Source organism: Pipistrellus kuhlii, unplaced genomic scaffold (assembly GCF_014108245.1).
Source record: "Pipistrellus kuhlii isolate mPipKuh1 unplaced genomic scaffold, mPipKuh1.p scaffold_m20_p_12, whole genome shotgun sequence".
Taxonomy (NCBI): Eukaryota; Metazoa; Chordata; class Mammalia; order Chiroptera; family Vespertilionidae; genus Pipistrellus; species Pipistrellus kuhlii.
Genome location: NW_023425427.1, coordinates 11,355,688 through 11,371,600, shown reverse-complemented (window position 1 = coordinate 11,371,600; position 15,913 = coordinate 11,355,688). Strand labels below are relative to the sequence as shown.

Here is a 15,913-nt window from a genome sequence, read left to right as displayed (position 1 = left end):
TGGGCTCGTTCCTAGCATGAGGACAACTGGAGGGGCCCCATCTGCTCTGTTCACAGTTCTGTGGGGCCTGGCCCTCAGGAAAAAGGTGAGGAGGAAAAGTGGAAAGCAGTGTCAAAGAGTCACATTGTGGGACAGCTGCATAAAGTTGCCCATTTTTTATAAGATGTTAATGATCTTCAACTATTCTTCCTTCTTTCTTTCCTGATCCCACCTGTTCCTTCAAATCCCAGAGGGATAGATGGGTTGAAATACAGCGAGGATATATGGTATTGATGTGTCTTATTTTATCCATGAGAACCCCTGGGAATCTGGTTTGGGGGCAAAGTGTAGCTAGCTAGGTTTTTCCCTCACAACATTGTGCTTCCTGTTAAATCGCACCATAGAAAGCCTCTGCACCTCCTCGAGGAGATCAGTGTTCCCGATTCACATGCCTCTGCAGTGGCAGCTGGGGCCCACAATTCCTGCATCAGAACCACCCGCCTGACCGACAGGAGGTCCGGGGAAAGCACGGGAAGAGGTCAACTCACCTAAACTCGTTCACCCAGATCTTGTTCTTTAAGCTGCAGAAAGCAGAGACAAACCAAAAATCAATTCAGAGCAACATGGATCCTATTCCTGATGACACAGGAGTCAATATCTACCTGAGGGCTCAACAAAGGGACGGAAATAATCCTAGGATCAAACTGATGGTGTAAATTTTTGCTGATGGGAAGTAGCCCTAATCATCATGTCACTTTTCCTCCCATTCTTAAAATCTTATGTATATGAAAACCATGCCTTGGATTAAACCAATTCAGAAAGCAACTTATAGACAAAGGTGTGATCAAACCAGAATCTTCTAAAATTCAAACTCATGCATCAATTAGGGATCACATAGGGAGAGTTGTGCCTCTTTGTTGGAAACTCACAGTAGCTGTCATTCAAGCACACCCTTGTCATTTAGACCCATTGAGAACTCCCAGAGGCCCAGCTGACCAAACCGGTGGAAAGCAACAGTGGTACATCAGGGTGGGGAACATCCAGCCTGCGGTCCATCTGAGGCCCACAGAGTCACTTGGTCTGGCCCTACCAAGGCGCTGACTACCAAGTAGTGAGTCAACTAAGTGTTTGACTAAATATAACAGGCTCATTTTTAAGTGGATAATTTTGTGTGGCCGGTGACTGAATGATGTCATAAATATTCAAATGGCCCTTTGCAGAAAGAAGGCTCCCCACCCCACTCTGAGCTACGAAGTCAGCGTTAGGCTGCGAGAGCCCAGGAAGCTCCAGGCTCTTCCCCACTCCAAGCCCCAGGCTGCCATGCATCCCAACCATGAGCGGTATTTATATTTATCATTCATTCAGTCCTCACAACAAAATAAGAGCAGTATGACTTTCACATTTGACACCAACTGAGGAATTAAGAGGATAACTGGTTACCATTTGTCAAACAGCTAGTGGGTAAGTGGCAGAATCAGAATTTGAATCTAGATTTATTTTCATTCTGGAACCAGGCAAACTCAATCTTGAAGCTGACAACCGAATGTTCATAGTACTTCTCATCTTGTCTACTTTGAAAGCACATCCTAAACTTCCTAGACAACATCAGGTAAAAATATGATGTTTTCCCCACTACTCTGCCTACTGTCTTTAGGTCTTAAATTCCACTGATTGGTAATGACAGAGCAAGGACTGAGTTTAGCAGAGAATGACCTTTTGGCTATGATCTGCACGTATGTCTTCACCAGGTAATCCGAGATGTTTCTCCCCGTCAGGTTCTGAAGAATGTCCTCCGTGTTCTGCTTTCTCTGTTGTTACAGAAAAACCAAGCACATGTGCTTTTATGGACCAGAATTGAGACAAAAAGCAAATCAAGAGCTACATTGACACATGTCCCTCAGAAACACACCACCATATCCTGCCCACAATGCCAGGTACCCCAAGCCAGCCACCAAAGCCCGATTCATTCTACCCCTGACTCGGGCCATACACTGAAGCCACTCCAAAAAGTTCCCCAGGAAATTATTCTGGAAACCATAGACTGTACAATCTATTCTTCACAGTCACAAAGGTCTTCAGGGAGCAGCAGCATTGACTGTGCTTGGTGAGTTCTTGGTTCAGTGGTGTCACACGGATGAATAGATTAGCTATTATTTTAGAAAGATGTAATCGGAACCCGCAACCTAGATGCTGATAAAGCAGCAGACAGCTTTCGCAAGCAAGCCTCATCCTGAAACTGTTCTCAGAAAAAAAATGGCTCTCAACTATGTCCCGTGCTCAGACTCTCAGAGAACGTCAGACTTAACAAGACCCTCAGACAGTGATGGGCCAGTCTCCCAAAGGCAGAGCTGGGGAGAAGGGGGGCAGAGGGGGCTGTCCTGTGACACTCCTGCTCCGGGAGAGGGCACCGTGCATGTCTCCCATAGCCCATTGGCCCAGAGTGTTGTGTTCTGGTTTTAAGGCAAATAAGTCTCTTCAAAATAAAGAAACAGGCTAAGCTCACTCAGATATAGGAACAAGGTGACTCAAGCCTCCTCTCCTCAAAACTCACATGCTTTTCCCTGTGACAAGAACTAAGGTCAAGACTGAAAGAGACCCTCCCGCTATGTCACCCCGTCCTTCCCCAGCACACCCTGCGCCCCTGTCCGCTCAGTCACACCTGGTGAGGGACTCACCTGTGGAGGAGGCAGCCCCCCGGCCCCCAGGGGACACACGGGCAGCATCTTCTTGATTTTCTCGCTGCTGCACTGGCAGGTGGGTGAGGGGTTCTCCATCGTCCAGTTCCCGTTCTGGAAGAGGTCCGTGATGGTCTGGGGGACAGGGGCCGTGGTCCACTCCTCCTCTCCCACCAAGCAGGGCACGTCTCTGCACAGGGAGGACGGCAAGGCCAGGTCACCCATAGGGCCTGGGTTTCCTGTCACCTCAGGAGCACAGGATCCATCAATAACACCTGCAGACAGGCATCGATCCCTCCCCATCTGATTATCCGTTCCCTCCAAAGACTTGTGAGCTTACTTCACAGATATAAACAATGGAATGGAAAGAGGCCTAGATGCTCATCTACAGATGCTCATCCAGTCGATCCAATCCACCAGCATTCAATCCCTCATCCATGGGTTCACTCCAACATACTCAATGAGCATCAACTCTGCACCTGACACTCTTCTGCATATTTGAGAGTCTGGAGTGAACACGACAAAGTCCCTGCCTCCATGGACTCTGTGTTCCCATCGAAGAGTTAGGTGAGGATTAAATACCATCTTAAATGGGAACACATGTAGCAAAATAAAAGGAGCGTGACTGGTAGGAAAGGAGTTGCACAAAGAGGTGGTACACGTTGGCCAGAACATAGAAGCTGAGCCAGGGAGGGAGGGAGAGATTTGGAGGGAAAGACTGTGACAAGCAGAAGCAGCAGGAAGCGCAGGCGCAAAGGCCCTGAGGTGCCTGTTGAAGGAGCAGTGGGAGGACAGTGTGGCTGGAACGTGGTGAGGTCTGAGGCAGAGGAGGAGGCAGGAGCCAGATGGCACAGGTCTGGAAGGGGTCTCGGTTTTATGCACAATGTGCTGAGAAGCTGCAGACAATGTCAAGATTCACTTTATGTTTCAAAACAAGTAGAAAATTGGGGTGGGTGGTGGGGGTGTTAGAGCGATTGGTACATGGAAAGCTGGGTTGTTCATGCCCGACTAGCGCTCTGAATCACTGTGAGGTCATCAATACATCACCTGCCCTCTCAGGGCTTACTTTCTCCAACAATGAAATAAAAACATAGACGGACTTGTTTCAATAAGTCACATTTCCACAAGCCATTTCCTATCCCTTCCAGTTCCAAACTTCTACAACTGAACGCACAGCTACCGTCCAAACAAATGGTTCTGCGGACTGCGCTCTAGCTCTGTGTACGGTGCCCCAGTGAAATGGAATCTTCCAGGGAAGCCCGGCTCCCTCCTGAAGTCCCCTTCCTAACACCTGCACATGAGGAGTGGCAGAGGCAGAGGTGAATGCCGCCGAGAAGTGGCCCCGCCAAACATCCTCCAGTCCCTCCGTTCCACTACTGTCTGGAAAACCTGAAAGTGCCCAGAATAGGGCTCCCATATCTGACTGCCCCCAGCACACGTTCCATGTTGCTGGGCCTCACGGCGGGGAGTCCTCTGATATCAGGGCCCTGCCTCTCCTGTGCTGTTGGCGAGATCTCAACCCAGACCTGGCTCCCAAGAGCCTTCCCAGGCTGGCACTGAGTCCACACGGCTCAGCTGGCAGGAGCTGCATCCATCCACTTCTATCACCATCTCCTCTCACTCTTCTATCACAACTGCAGAACTGTCACGTGGAATCTCCTCAAAAGAATCGTGACATCCAGAAAGGATGCCTCTTGGTCCTTCACCACGTGAGTCATCTTGTCCTTTAGGAGCTGATAATACTGGCTGCTAGGATTTACCATCCCGTATTAAACATTTAGTAATTTTCCAATTAATAAGAGATAACAAGCACACAATCACTACACACTTAGAAACTGCTCCAAAACCCTGCACGCCCAGGTACCACGCTCACTGGTCCGTGATTCTGACAGGGTCCGTATGTGCCCTTTAAAACCTGGGATTGACGTTAGCCCTTTCCCAGTATTTCTGCACCTTCCCACGCTCTCCACAGCTCCTCAGTGTGTGGGTAACACCCTTACCTGCAAATTCTACCTGAGCCCAGGAGCTTGGAACAACCTCTCCGCTCCGTGGGCTCCCAGCTTACCTCTGTCCACTGCCTTTACTCACTGGAGGTACCTTCCCACATACCTACTTTATCTATGGGTCTTTAACGGAATTTATATATGTACTGCCTCTTTTTCTTCAAGGATTTTGAAGGAGGATACAATAAAAATAGGCAACTCTAAAAGGAGAAAATGTCAACTTTTATAAAACTCCATCACCTCTTCAGCTGTTAAAGTCAAGAAGCTGACAAGCAAAACTGCAAATTCTATATATTGGCATCCTGTCTCTGCATTTAGGTACAGGAGCTGGGAGGGAGGGAGGGAGGGAAGGGAAAAGCATTGGAGCAGTAAGTATAAAGTGCTATTTAAATTAAATATTCATTTATAAAGCAGTAAACAAACATCTGCAGTAATTTGCTTGGTGGGATGTTAGGATATGCTCCTAGTTTGTTACGTATGTTCCTAGTTGGTCTTATTCGATTACTATATCAGCTTTTTAAACATTAAAAAGAAATGGTTCCGAGGGCAAATGATGGCAGTCACAGTGTGGCATACAACTGATAAACAATGCAGGGCACTCGAAACCAAACCCAGCGGCAAGCACAGGAAAGCAGAGCGGAGGGGGGCGCGGCTGAAGGGCACTCACGGGATGGGGTTCCCCTCCATGCAGCGGGTCCCGAAGCCGGGCTCTCGGGTGAGGGCATTCAGGAGCTCCTGGGTGCCCAGGTCCTCGGGAGCGTCGTTACTATGGGAACAGAAGAGGCAGCCAGTTCAGCGATTCATTAAAACTATACATTTGAAGGAGGAAACATTTTTTTTTAAAGAATAAATGCTTTATTAAAAGTAATTCCTGTGTACCAAGCTCTTAAAACAGCAATGAATAAAACAGAGCCCACCCACAAGGAGCTCAGACTCGGGCCATGTACTTGATATCACGGTCACATACAGCACTCCAAAGTAGGGCTTGTGTAAATAAACTGTATAAAGAGAGGTGTGCATATGTGTCATACACTGACATACATATTTTAACAAAAAGCAAATTAAGCCGAAACTGGTTTGGCTCAGTGGTAGAGCATCGGTCTGCGCACTGAAAGGTCCCAGGTTCGATTCTGGCCAGGGGCATGTACGTTGGTTTCGGGCACATCCCCGGTAGGGGGTGTGCAAGAGGCAGCTGGTCGATGTTTCTGGCTCTCTATCTCTCTCCCTTTCTCTCTGAAAAAATCAATAAAATATTTTTTTTTTAAAAAAAGGAAATTAATTCATTAAGGATCTGTATTTCAAAAATACTTCCACAATCACCCCGTAGGTACAGAGAGCCAGGATACTACTTGAGGCGGACTTTTCTGGCTGCATGTTTGCATGGACACGGGATCACACAAACAGTAAAGGGCTCAGGTGACAAACACAAAGCCAGTCCACGCTCCACAGCCCCGGGCAATGGACGTCAGCAGCTGGGAGAGGAAAGAATAAAGTGACCTGCACGAGGTAGGAAAGTGGGGTCACAGAAAGAAAGGCCGATTCCCATGTTATGTAATTTTTCTGTCTTTATTTTTTTTAAATATAGCTTCTTTTTTACATCACTGAGACAGAGCTACTGCTTGACTGCTTCCCAGATCTACCTGTCTACAATTTCTAGAGGACTGAAGAAAATTCTTGTGTAAGGAGATGGAGAAATTCCTTGGTCCTTTTGTTTGAAGCACTGGATTGTTATAGAGTAGCTGGCATTTTTGTCCAAAGCACAAACAATAGCTACTATCCAGAACTAAAAAAGTCTAGATGATAAATGCACGCATTGTTCTGTGCAAAAAAAAACATGAGCGCTGACAGTGTCTGGGAGACCCGTGCTGAACCACAAACTGAAAATCCAGATGTAGCAAAGCTCGATCCTAGATGTTTTGCAAGGGCAGATCGTTTACATAAAACGATCTGTTTTATGACAACAGAGGTAGGAAGAGGAAAGGAGCTCAAATGTGGCAATAGAGGACGGACTGGCTCATTCCTTCAGCCTTTGTCCACTGCAGTTCCTGGCTTATAATATTAGTGTGCGTGGAGGCTTCAGCCACAGCTGGTAAAACCCATTCCAGCTGGTAAAACCCGCCTCCCCCGGTCCTCGGCAGAGCAGACACCGTGGTTTGCTCAAGCTTTCCTCTCTCCTTGGGCGTAGAAGGCAAACCCATACCTGACGAATGTGTACTGTTCGTTGTACATCCAGGGCTGAAGTTCCAGGCTGGGGTACTTGCCAAAGGGTGGCACGATCAAGCTGAACACCAGGGCAATGCAGACAAACACAGCTGGCAGGACAATCTGTAACCGGCGGGGAGAAGGCACGTGTTAGAAAGGCAGCCACGGGACAAGCCTCCCAGACCAGCCGGCACGCAGGTGAGTACGAGGCCCACGGCCAGACTCCACCGAGGCACTGTCGGGGGGTTGGAAGCACGGGGCCTGAAATTTAAACCTCTTCCTTCCAGGGCATCCCTGGAAGCTGGCAACACAAGGCCAGGGGCTGCGGCCACCTGGCAGAGGCAGCAAGCTGAGAGTAAACAGTGGTCATAGGTCAGGGTGACTCTGACCCCTGAAAACCTGAGAAAGGTCACGCTGGGGCAGGAACCCAGCTCAGCTCAGAGAAAGGACAGGGAACCAGAGACCTAAAGCTGGTTCTGTCCCTACAAGTGCATCCATGAGAAGTCGCTTCCTCCTCTGGCCTCAGTTTTCTCATTTACAATCTGTAGTCTGAGGTTAGCTGACCCATTCAGACCCATAGTGTGATACTACATTTAAAAAGCCACTCTCCACATTGTCTCCATTGAAAGGAAACAGCAGCCACTGTCTCCCCCACGGCCTCTCAAGTATAATCCTCTAAATCGCATGTGTCAAACACAAGGCCCGCGGGCCAAATCCGTCCCGCCAGGCCTTGCAATGTGGCCCGCACCGCGCTGTCATCACTGCACTCCACTGCGTTTCCATCACAATGACAGTTTATGACTGTTCAGTAAACCATTCGGCCCACAATTTAGGCTGGATTTTAGATTTTGGCCCCTTCTCTGATTGAGTTCGACACCCCTACTCTAAATCCTTACTCAACCACCTCAAACTTTACACTCGTACCTTCTCTGAAAACAATGACTTGTACATACTTTATAAGTAAACTCTAAGCTCCTTCTACTTATTCCTGAAAAATGTATCCTTAAAAAAAGAACTTAAAGATTCAAATGATACCCATGGTTTTAATGTCCTGGGGTTTCAATGCTAGAAATTATCACTGAGTAATTCCATGGAAAAGTACTGTAAAGAGAATTACTTCATTTAATGACCATTACCACCCTAAGTAGTAGTGTCATTATCACCAATCAACAAACAAGGTCAGTGAGGCTCAGAGAGACAGAGAAACCTGCCCAAGTTCACTCAGCAGAACCAGAATTCAAATCCAGGAGGGTATGCTTGATTCATGTGGGGAAGGATCTCTGCAGACTTTTTCTCTATATTTGATTCTCTAGAGAGCAATAATCTTATTCCCTCTAACCAAGTGAGTCAGCCTTGCAGACAACAGTGTAAGGAGGCTTTTCCTATCAGTTTGCAGGTAAGCATCATTTAGAGAAAAACCAAGTTTCCAATAAGTTGATATGTCAAGTGCATCTGATCATATCATCATTGCTCAAGTTATTAAAAAAAAACTTAGACCTAGTTATGTTCTCCTCTACAATACACACACACACACACACACACACACACACACGCACAGTAATTACTAATGTGAGGCCCATTCTAAGCACTTTCTCATTTTAATTTTCATAACAACCATGGCACAGGCACTATGATTATCCCCATTTTACAGATGAGGAGATTGAGGCACAGAGAACTAACTTGCCAGCAGATACATGAGTGGCGAGAAGCAGCCCTGGGGTGGAAATACATTTAATCTGGCTCCAGCCCCCATATCACGTCCTTGGCCTGCCACAGCCCTGCTCACCTGAGCGAAGAACCCCTTCCGACTCCGTCTGGCAATCAGCAGCCTCTTCCACAAAAGGGCCACGAACTGCTGCTGCGTGAGCTTCCAGCCCTTCACCTGGTAGGAGCCTTTGCCATCCATCCCGCTGAGCAGGTCTGTTTCTCTGGATTCTGCAAGAAGCCAACGTGAAGGTCACCTACTGTCGGAAGCACTTGGGCATCACCATGCTCCTTCCTTCCGCACCTGCAGCAGCCATCTTGGAGGCTGAGTCTGAGGGGGGAAGTATCTCAGGAGTAAAGGACTTTCACATCCAAAAAAGATGCCAGCACTCCCGAGTGGGCAGCCACAGCAGGCTCTGCCTTTTGTTCTCCTCTGAGGAGATGTGTTCACACGTGACTGGGTATCACAGCCTCGGCTGCTTACGGAATACTCCATGAAATAGGCCGTGAACACAGGCTGAAACTCTGGAGAACACACAATGGCAAGCTGCCTCCCCTCTATTAGACTTCTGGTGAAAGGTAGACACGGTCAAGTGACCGAAGGACAGGCAGTGTCTGAAATCAGGGGGAATGGGAGAGTCACACTCTCGCAGGAGCAGGGAGAGCCAGACAGGTTTCTGTTCTTAAGCATTCCATAGAAATAGTGGTCTTCAACCAATGATTCCTAACTGTCACCTTTCTCCATCCCAGTCAAACACACAGGGAGGCACACTCACCCCACAAAATCTAAGCCTAGGGCATGGGTGAGTCTAAAGGCAAAATCACCTCTCTGGGTCTTCCAAAATCATCCACCCATTCAAAGAACACTTATGGATTCAACAGCTCAACACCTAAGTATGCGAGAAACTGGGACTCCATGGAAAAGATGCTAAATGGACTCAGAGAATGGATGGGCACCTTGGGAAGAAGGCCCCGGCTCAGTGAAGGCAGTGACGAGGGGGGGCTTGCTCCTTCAGGCTGGACGGGCAAGGGCAACACGGAGGAAGGGAGAGTAGCTTTCCTCATTGCCCCACTTCCCTTGGGACGCTGCGGGCATCTACCATCCTGGCCACCAAAAGATAAGCCCAGGGGGCAGAACACAGGAGGGAAAGTCACTTTCTAGAGGCGGAACACGGATCTCGCCTGCACGCACCTGGGTCTATGTCGGAATCGTTGGGATCCACAGCGTCGTCCTCCGTGAAGGGGTGAAGGCAGCTCTGTCTGTCCCCGAAGGCCCGCCGGTTGCGTCTCGCTGGCAAAGTGCCATCTGAAGGCAGAGGGAAGGAAGGCCCACGTTTTATTTCACTTATTACAAGAGCAGCTCTGTGCATCTGTAATGAACTTATACACTAAAGACAGGAACGCCATCCAACAATAAAAAGGGAAAGGCCTAGCCCCCCGCGAGCCGAGCAGCCTGCGGGAGGCACAGCCCCGTGTGCAGCCCCCGAAGGGTTACCTGAGGTCTCGGCGTCCACTCCACTCTCTTCAGCCACTTTGAGGAATATCTGAAAAATAAGAGAAATTGAGAGTATTATAGGCTCCGTGTGATGGCGGCAGCCACCGCTGCTGCGATGATTACATTATCGACTGGCATGCTAGGCCCTAAAGGCTGGCAGGAGGAGCTTTGCTTATTGATGCCGCTTGGTCAGAGTCACTTGGGAGAGAAGTCTTTTCTACCGAAGAACCCGGCTTCCGTGGTGAGACTGTCAACCCAGACAAGACAACGGTTTTCACGTGAAAGCGACGGCCTCAGGACACTGCAGCAGAAGAAACATGATCCCCCACCGACAGAGAATGAGTCCAGTGGCTTCTTCCAGGCCCCAAGTCTGGGAGTGGGCAAGAGCCGTGACATTATCCAGGACAGAATGACCGGGAGACAATGGGTTTCCCTGCTCCTGAAATGCTGGGACAGGGATCCAGACACTAGAATAGAATCTGAGCTCAACCAGTGATTTCCAGAGGATCTACAGACTGCTACCGCGGAAGCACACAGCAGAAGCACTGACAGCGGGGCCTTCCCTCCGGAAGCTCCATGCGAAGGCCTGCGGCTGAGCCTGGGCATTCTGATCGCCGGTGATATCCCCAGAGGACTCTGCTGCATGTCACGCTTGGGACTACTGGGCCAGACAACTTTATGTCCCTTCTAGCTCTCAAGGCCTGGGATGTGTGTCCCGAAAGGAAATATGGGCTCTAAAGCTCCAAACCCCTTTTCAAATCCTAGCTCAGCATCCCTGAGTGTCCACTTTTTTTTAATCTTGTTATGAGGGTTAAATGGAGTTACAGTGACTTAAGAAAAATAAAAATAAAAAGACACCAAGCTTGGCGCTTGGCACATACTGAGTTTCCATAAATGCTGGCCACCTCCTGGGCATGGCCATGCCACGGTCACACCAGGGAGCAATGCTAATACTTCTTTCCCACTATCGCCCACTACAACCTTAACGGGTTCACAGGGGCTGACACCACCCATGTGCCAATGGCCTCAGGACTCCGTGAGCAGTTCCAGGGTAATCTGCTTTAAAGGGAAATGCAGGCTGTGTGTCTGGCCTTCGGACTGTTGGCCCTGCTCTGTTCCGACAGCCGGGCCCTGAACTTACTTCCTCCAGGGTGGTCTCTGAGATGCCGTAGCTGGAGATGCCCAGGTCCGAGAGCCGGTCGTCAATCTCGTGGAAGAGCTCCACAAAGGCTCCCTCTTTGGCAGCTTCGTAGGGCAGCACGTAGGTCAGCTCGTGCCCGATGTCTTCCACCAGCCGGGCCTCGGCCACGTGCTTCCGGATGAGGTTGGAGATGATGGAGACATCTGTGGGGAGCACAGCACACAGGCGGCTCAGCCAGCGTAGAGGCCCCACACGAAGGGCCAGCCATTCCCTGCCTTCTCCCTCGGCCTACCCTTCAGGACTCCCCTAGCCACACACGACCCGTCTCAGATTCCTAAGTCATCCATGTGCACCTCTGGCCACGAGTTCCTAGGGGCAAGCACTATGTCTTTGGAGCCCCCAAACCAGGTCCATCGTAGGTTCAGTGCATGGGTGGGTGGGCAGATAGACGAATGACTCAGCTTGAAAGCCTGGTTTCTATTGCCTACACTCGAGGATTCTTCAGTGGAAAACTTGACTAAACACACTTTAAAAGATTCTTCGCCCTCCCCTGGAAAGATCCTTACATTTATCTCAATAGAAGCCTAACCAGACAGTCCATGGAAGGAGTCTCCTCCCTGGAGAATACTGGCGACAAGGACTGGGCAGAGAGGACTGAAGGGCTGAAGTACAGACTCTCGGTGCATCCTCGCTACTGGTGAAACTGGCCCCCACACACGCTTCCGGAGCAAACCCAGCAGGCTAATTTCCAATCTCCTGGGCTCTCAGCCTCCCTAGGTCCCTCCCCAGTGGCTTGGCCCTGAGCTCCTCTGCATCCCTGGTCTCATGTCCAGCCAGATTCAACCCCCTCAGGGATCCCCTCACCCCCAATCATCTCAGCTCACTGGAGCCCTACCCTATCAGCTCCCAGACCAAGCCCCAGGCTTCCCAGCAAGCGTGAGGCCAACCCGCCACCAAGCTGCACCCTCGCCCACAGCCGCCCGGCCCAGCCCAGCCCAGCAGCAAACCTTGAGTCAGCGCCACCAGCCTCTGCACCTCTCCTCCTCTGCCTCCACTCTGCCCAGCTGGGGGAAGCTCAGGCACCACCTGAATAAGAAACCCCAGAATCCTTACCGATGGTCAGCGTGTCACTTTCATGGTCGCTGCCCAGGCCAGCATCAGAACTGCTTTGAGAAACACTGTCCTCCTGATGGCAAAGAAGGAGGTGAGAATGGGTCAGGGGCCAGGCAAGGCACAGTCACCACCACCTTCGCCAGGGAGGGCTCCGAGAGGCTGTGTGTGTGAGAACTAGAGAGGAAAGCTTCTCCCGAGAGGCATGCAACGTGGCGGCCAGGCTTCTGGGCCGAGGTCCAACGTGTGTGCCGTGGGGATGGCCGCCCTCCTGGAGGTGGGACATCTGGATGCAGCGCCATCCACAGAACCACGCCGCCAATGGTGCCGTGAGCAGGCCCTTGGCCGGCTGAATGTGGGAGTTACCTGGCTAGATGTCTAGTCAGTGCTTCTAAGCTCTCATGTGTGCTCAATCACCAGGGCACTGTGACAAAATGCAGATTCTGAGTCATCCTGGGGTGGCCCAAGTCTCTGCATTTCTAACGAGCTCCCGAATGTGCTCCCAGTGAGGCCGTTTTCAGACCACGCTTGGGATAGCCTGGCACCAGTGAAAAGCAAGTGGACGAGAGCTCCGGGTTGGGATGTAAAGGTTTTAGGTGCCACGGGTTTCAGCACGTTAATCTCAGGTTCAGAGGAAAACGTACTTGGTTATTGGGTTCTGGTCCCACCTCCGTTATTTAACTTGAATAATCTACCAAGTCACTATCAGCCTCCCTTCCCTCATCGGGGACAGTAATCACAGTATCTTATTCCCAGGGCTACTCTCCACTTTGAGATGATGTATAAAACAAAAAAACAAAACAAAACAAAGCTACAAAGAATTATCATCATCATTTTCTTTTGTACTCAGAGTCTGCTGGACTGAGCGTCTGGCATGAACTCGGTGCCAGGAAATGGCTGCTTTGCAGATTAAAAGGTGAGGTCACTGCGATGGCCAGGCTATGACAGGGACAGCAGGGCCTCCCGCAGCCACGGAAGTCTCTTCTCTCCAACATAACAGAGTCCCCTAAGGACCTCCTCCATCACCCAGCCTACATGCTTCTACAGGAGAATGCAAAAGGGATTCGCATTATGGGACCAGAGGCCTCCCGAGCCTTCCACGTATGCGGTATGATGTGATGCCACGGGAACCACGGTGCCAACGTGGCGGAGTGGGTACAGGGAGACAAGCCATCCTCAGCCAGCAAGTCCTGAGCCCCCGAACCTGGCCCCGCACGCGGGCGGCTGCTCACCTTTTTCAGGTACGACACGGTGCTGCTGCTGTTTCTGCAAGAGCTGAGGGAGGACTCCACGTCCTTCTTGACCAGGGTCAGGTAGTAGCCGGTGCCCATCTGGTTCTTCAGGAACAGGGAGGAGCCCACGCAGCACAGCTTCCCGTGGGAGATGATGGCGATCCTGTCCCCCAGGATGTCCGCTTCGTCCATGTGGTGTGTGGAGAGGATGATGGTGCGGCCTGTGGCACAAACACAAGGACCCGGGACAGGTGAGACCTGTCGGTGTGCACGGACTGCGGTGGCCAGAGCCAAAAGGTTCACGGGGGCAAGCACGGGAGAAAGACCTGGCAGCCTGGTGGCCCGGACCTCTGGATGCCCAAGCTGTGGGCGCAGCTACTGCATCCTCATCAACATAAAAAGGAATATTTGGGGGCGACGGCCTGCCAGGCAGTGTGCTAGGTGGTCTACACGCATTCTCCTTTAACGTGATCCTCCGTGGGGTAGGCTCTCCGGTTGTCACAGGTAAAGAAACTGAGGCAAGTTAACTGACTCTTCCTAGGCCTCAGAGCCAGCCAGGGCTGGTTCCAAAGCTTGTACTCCTCATTATAACCATAAGGTGGCAACCTTACATATCTTCTAACTCACTAAAGAGACAATCAAACCCACTTGTTTATTCATCCACTCTTTCAACATCCATAAGTGTAATGCACCATATTGGGGACAGGGATGAAAACAGACACAGCCTTTGCACTCAGGGACCTCAGTCAATAGGGGACACGGTTATAAAACACGTGGTAATTTTTTTTTTTTTTACTATAGACGGTGATGGGGCTGTGGGAGCCCAAAGGAGATGCCCTTTATCCCATTTCCCTTCTTCTTGCAGCCCCCTAGGTCATGAAGCATAAACTTTAAGCATCCTATAAACCAGGCCTCCACTACACATAGGGGGGGGGGGGGGGCATAGCTTTAAGAAAACGTGTCCCGCATGTTCCTTGAGCAGCAATTCTGTTGCTCTAGCAAAAACAGCCATTAGCTATGGCCATCCTTCTGGAGCCTCTTCCTCCCTTCTTCCCTCCCAGCCCACAACACAGGATAAATGCACATCGTTCACCTTGTCGGTATTTCAGCAGGAGCTCCCATATTCCCCGGCGGGAGTAAGGGTCCACGCCGGCTGTGGGCTCATCCAGAATAACCACCTTGGATCCCCCAACAAAGGCCAAGGCCACGGACAGCTTTCTCTGCATTCCACCTGTAAGCAAGAGAGGGGGAGGCTGAGGACAGTGAGCCAAGGCCCACGTGGTGAGAGAAGAATGGAGGAGGCACCCAGGCAATCTGGGGACAGGGCAGGGAAGGCAGCTCTAGGCCTCACCTGACAGCTGATTTGTTTTGCTTTTCAGCTTGCTGGGCGGCAGACCGACGTCCAGGGCCATCTGCTCCATGTCCGCCTTCACGAACTTCTCGGAAAGGCCCTTCAGGCGGGCGTAGAACCAGATGTGCTCCTCCACCGTCAGCCTGCGGACAGAGGCAGCTCAGCTCGGGGCCTGCAGGACGCTCCGGAACCGAGGGCCCTCTCTGGAACCCCGTCAACCAGCAGAGAAGCTGGCTCTGCATGAACCTGGAGCTGCCCCCCCCCCCTCGCCCCCTGAATTTCAAAGGAGCTCAGACCCCCAGAGAAGGGAGCCCCTGTGGAGGGCATGGGCGTGAGCTTCTCACTTCACCTAAAAGGAAATGGGGGCCCAGAAGGATAAAGTCCTTGGCCCAGGTTCCAGGTCTTTCTCTGCTCCACCACGGGGCTTCCTGGGGGACCTCCTACTTCCTGGTGGGGCAACTCAGCACCAGGGAGGGCTGTGGCAGGAGAAAGGACGGGCCCATCGACCCTCCAGAGTGACAGCAATGGGCAGCACCATTTCCCAAGCCCTCATCCTCTGGCTGGGCTGATGGAACATCTCCCATCCAACAGTTTACCTCCTCCTTTTCCTAAAACTGAGGGGCAACCAGGTCTCCGAGTGTCCAGGCAAGGACACCCCCGAAGAGCATAAAACGCTCCTCCACCCCTGACTCATGACCCCACACTCCCAGAGAGGCTCCACCCTCCTGTGCTGCTGGTACTCACATGTCAAAGAGCACATTGTGCTGGGGGCAGACCCCCAGGTTCTGCCGGATGGTGTTCATCTCGGAGCGAATGTCTTTCCCCAGGATGTAGGCGGTCCCCGAGGTTGGGGGGAACAGCCCAGTCAGGATGGACCTGAGGACAGAAATGTTCAAGTCCAGGAGTCAGCGTGCAGCCCCGCCTCCCCAGAAATGCCCCTTTCCGGGCTGCACAGCCAGCACAGAGCAGAGGCCTCAAGCCTCCCACCCCCGACTCCGTCCTAATGGACTCTGACACCCCA

The 15,913-nt window shown here is 51.1% G+C and overlaps 1 protein-coding gene across 2 annotated transcripts in view; it reads right to left on the bottom strand.

The window, feature by feature from the left end:
• ABCA1 (ATP binding cassette subfamily A member 1) overlaps positions 1-15,913 on the bottom strand; it is a 112,926-nt gene that overhangs the window by 19,488 nt on the left and 77,525 nt on the right. The window contains exons 20-33 of one of the 2 annotated variants that reach the window (XM_036433153.2): positions 15,637-15,768; positions 14,893-15,035; positions 14,635-14,772; positions 13,542-13,762; positions 12,313-12,385; positions 11,200-11,402; positions 10,059-10,107; positions 9,756-9,869; positions 8,646-8,794; positions 6,858-6,982; positions 5,325-5,423; positions 2,655-2,844; positions 1,693-1,787; positions 528-560 (exon numbers count right to left, since the gene is read on the bottom strand). In XM_036433153.2, the coding sequence (XP_036289046.1) occupies positions 528-560; positions 1,693-1,787; positions 2,655-2,844; positions 5,325-5,423; positions 6,858-6,982; positions 8,646-8,794; positions 9,756-9,869; positions 10,059-10,107; positions 11,200-11,402; positions 12,313-12,385; positions 13,542-13,762; positions 14,635-14,772; positions 14,893-15,035; positions 15,637-15,768 (1,764 nt within the window). Of the gene's footprint in view, positions 1-527; positions 561-1,692; positions 1,788-2,654; positions 2,845-5,324; positions 5,424-6,857; positions 6,983-8,645; positions 8,795-9,755; positions 9,870-10,058; positions 10,108-11,199; positions 11,403-12,206; positions 12,286-12,312; positions 12,386-13,541; positions 13,763-14,634; positions 14,773-14,892; positions 15,036-15,636; positions 15,769-15,913 lie in introns of both variants that reach the window. The other variant, XM_036433152.2, reaches the window with a different exon arrangement.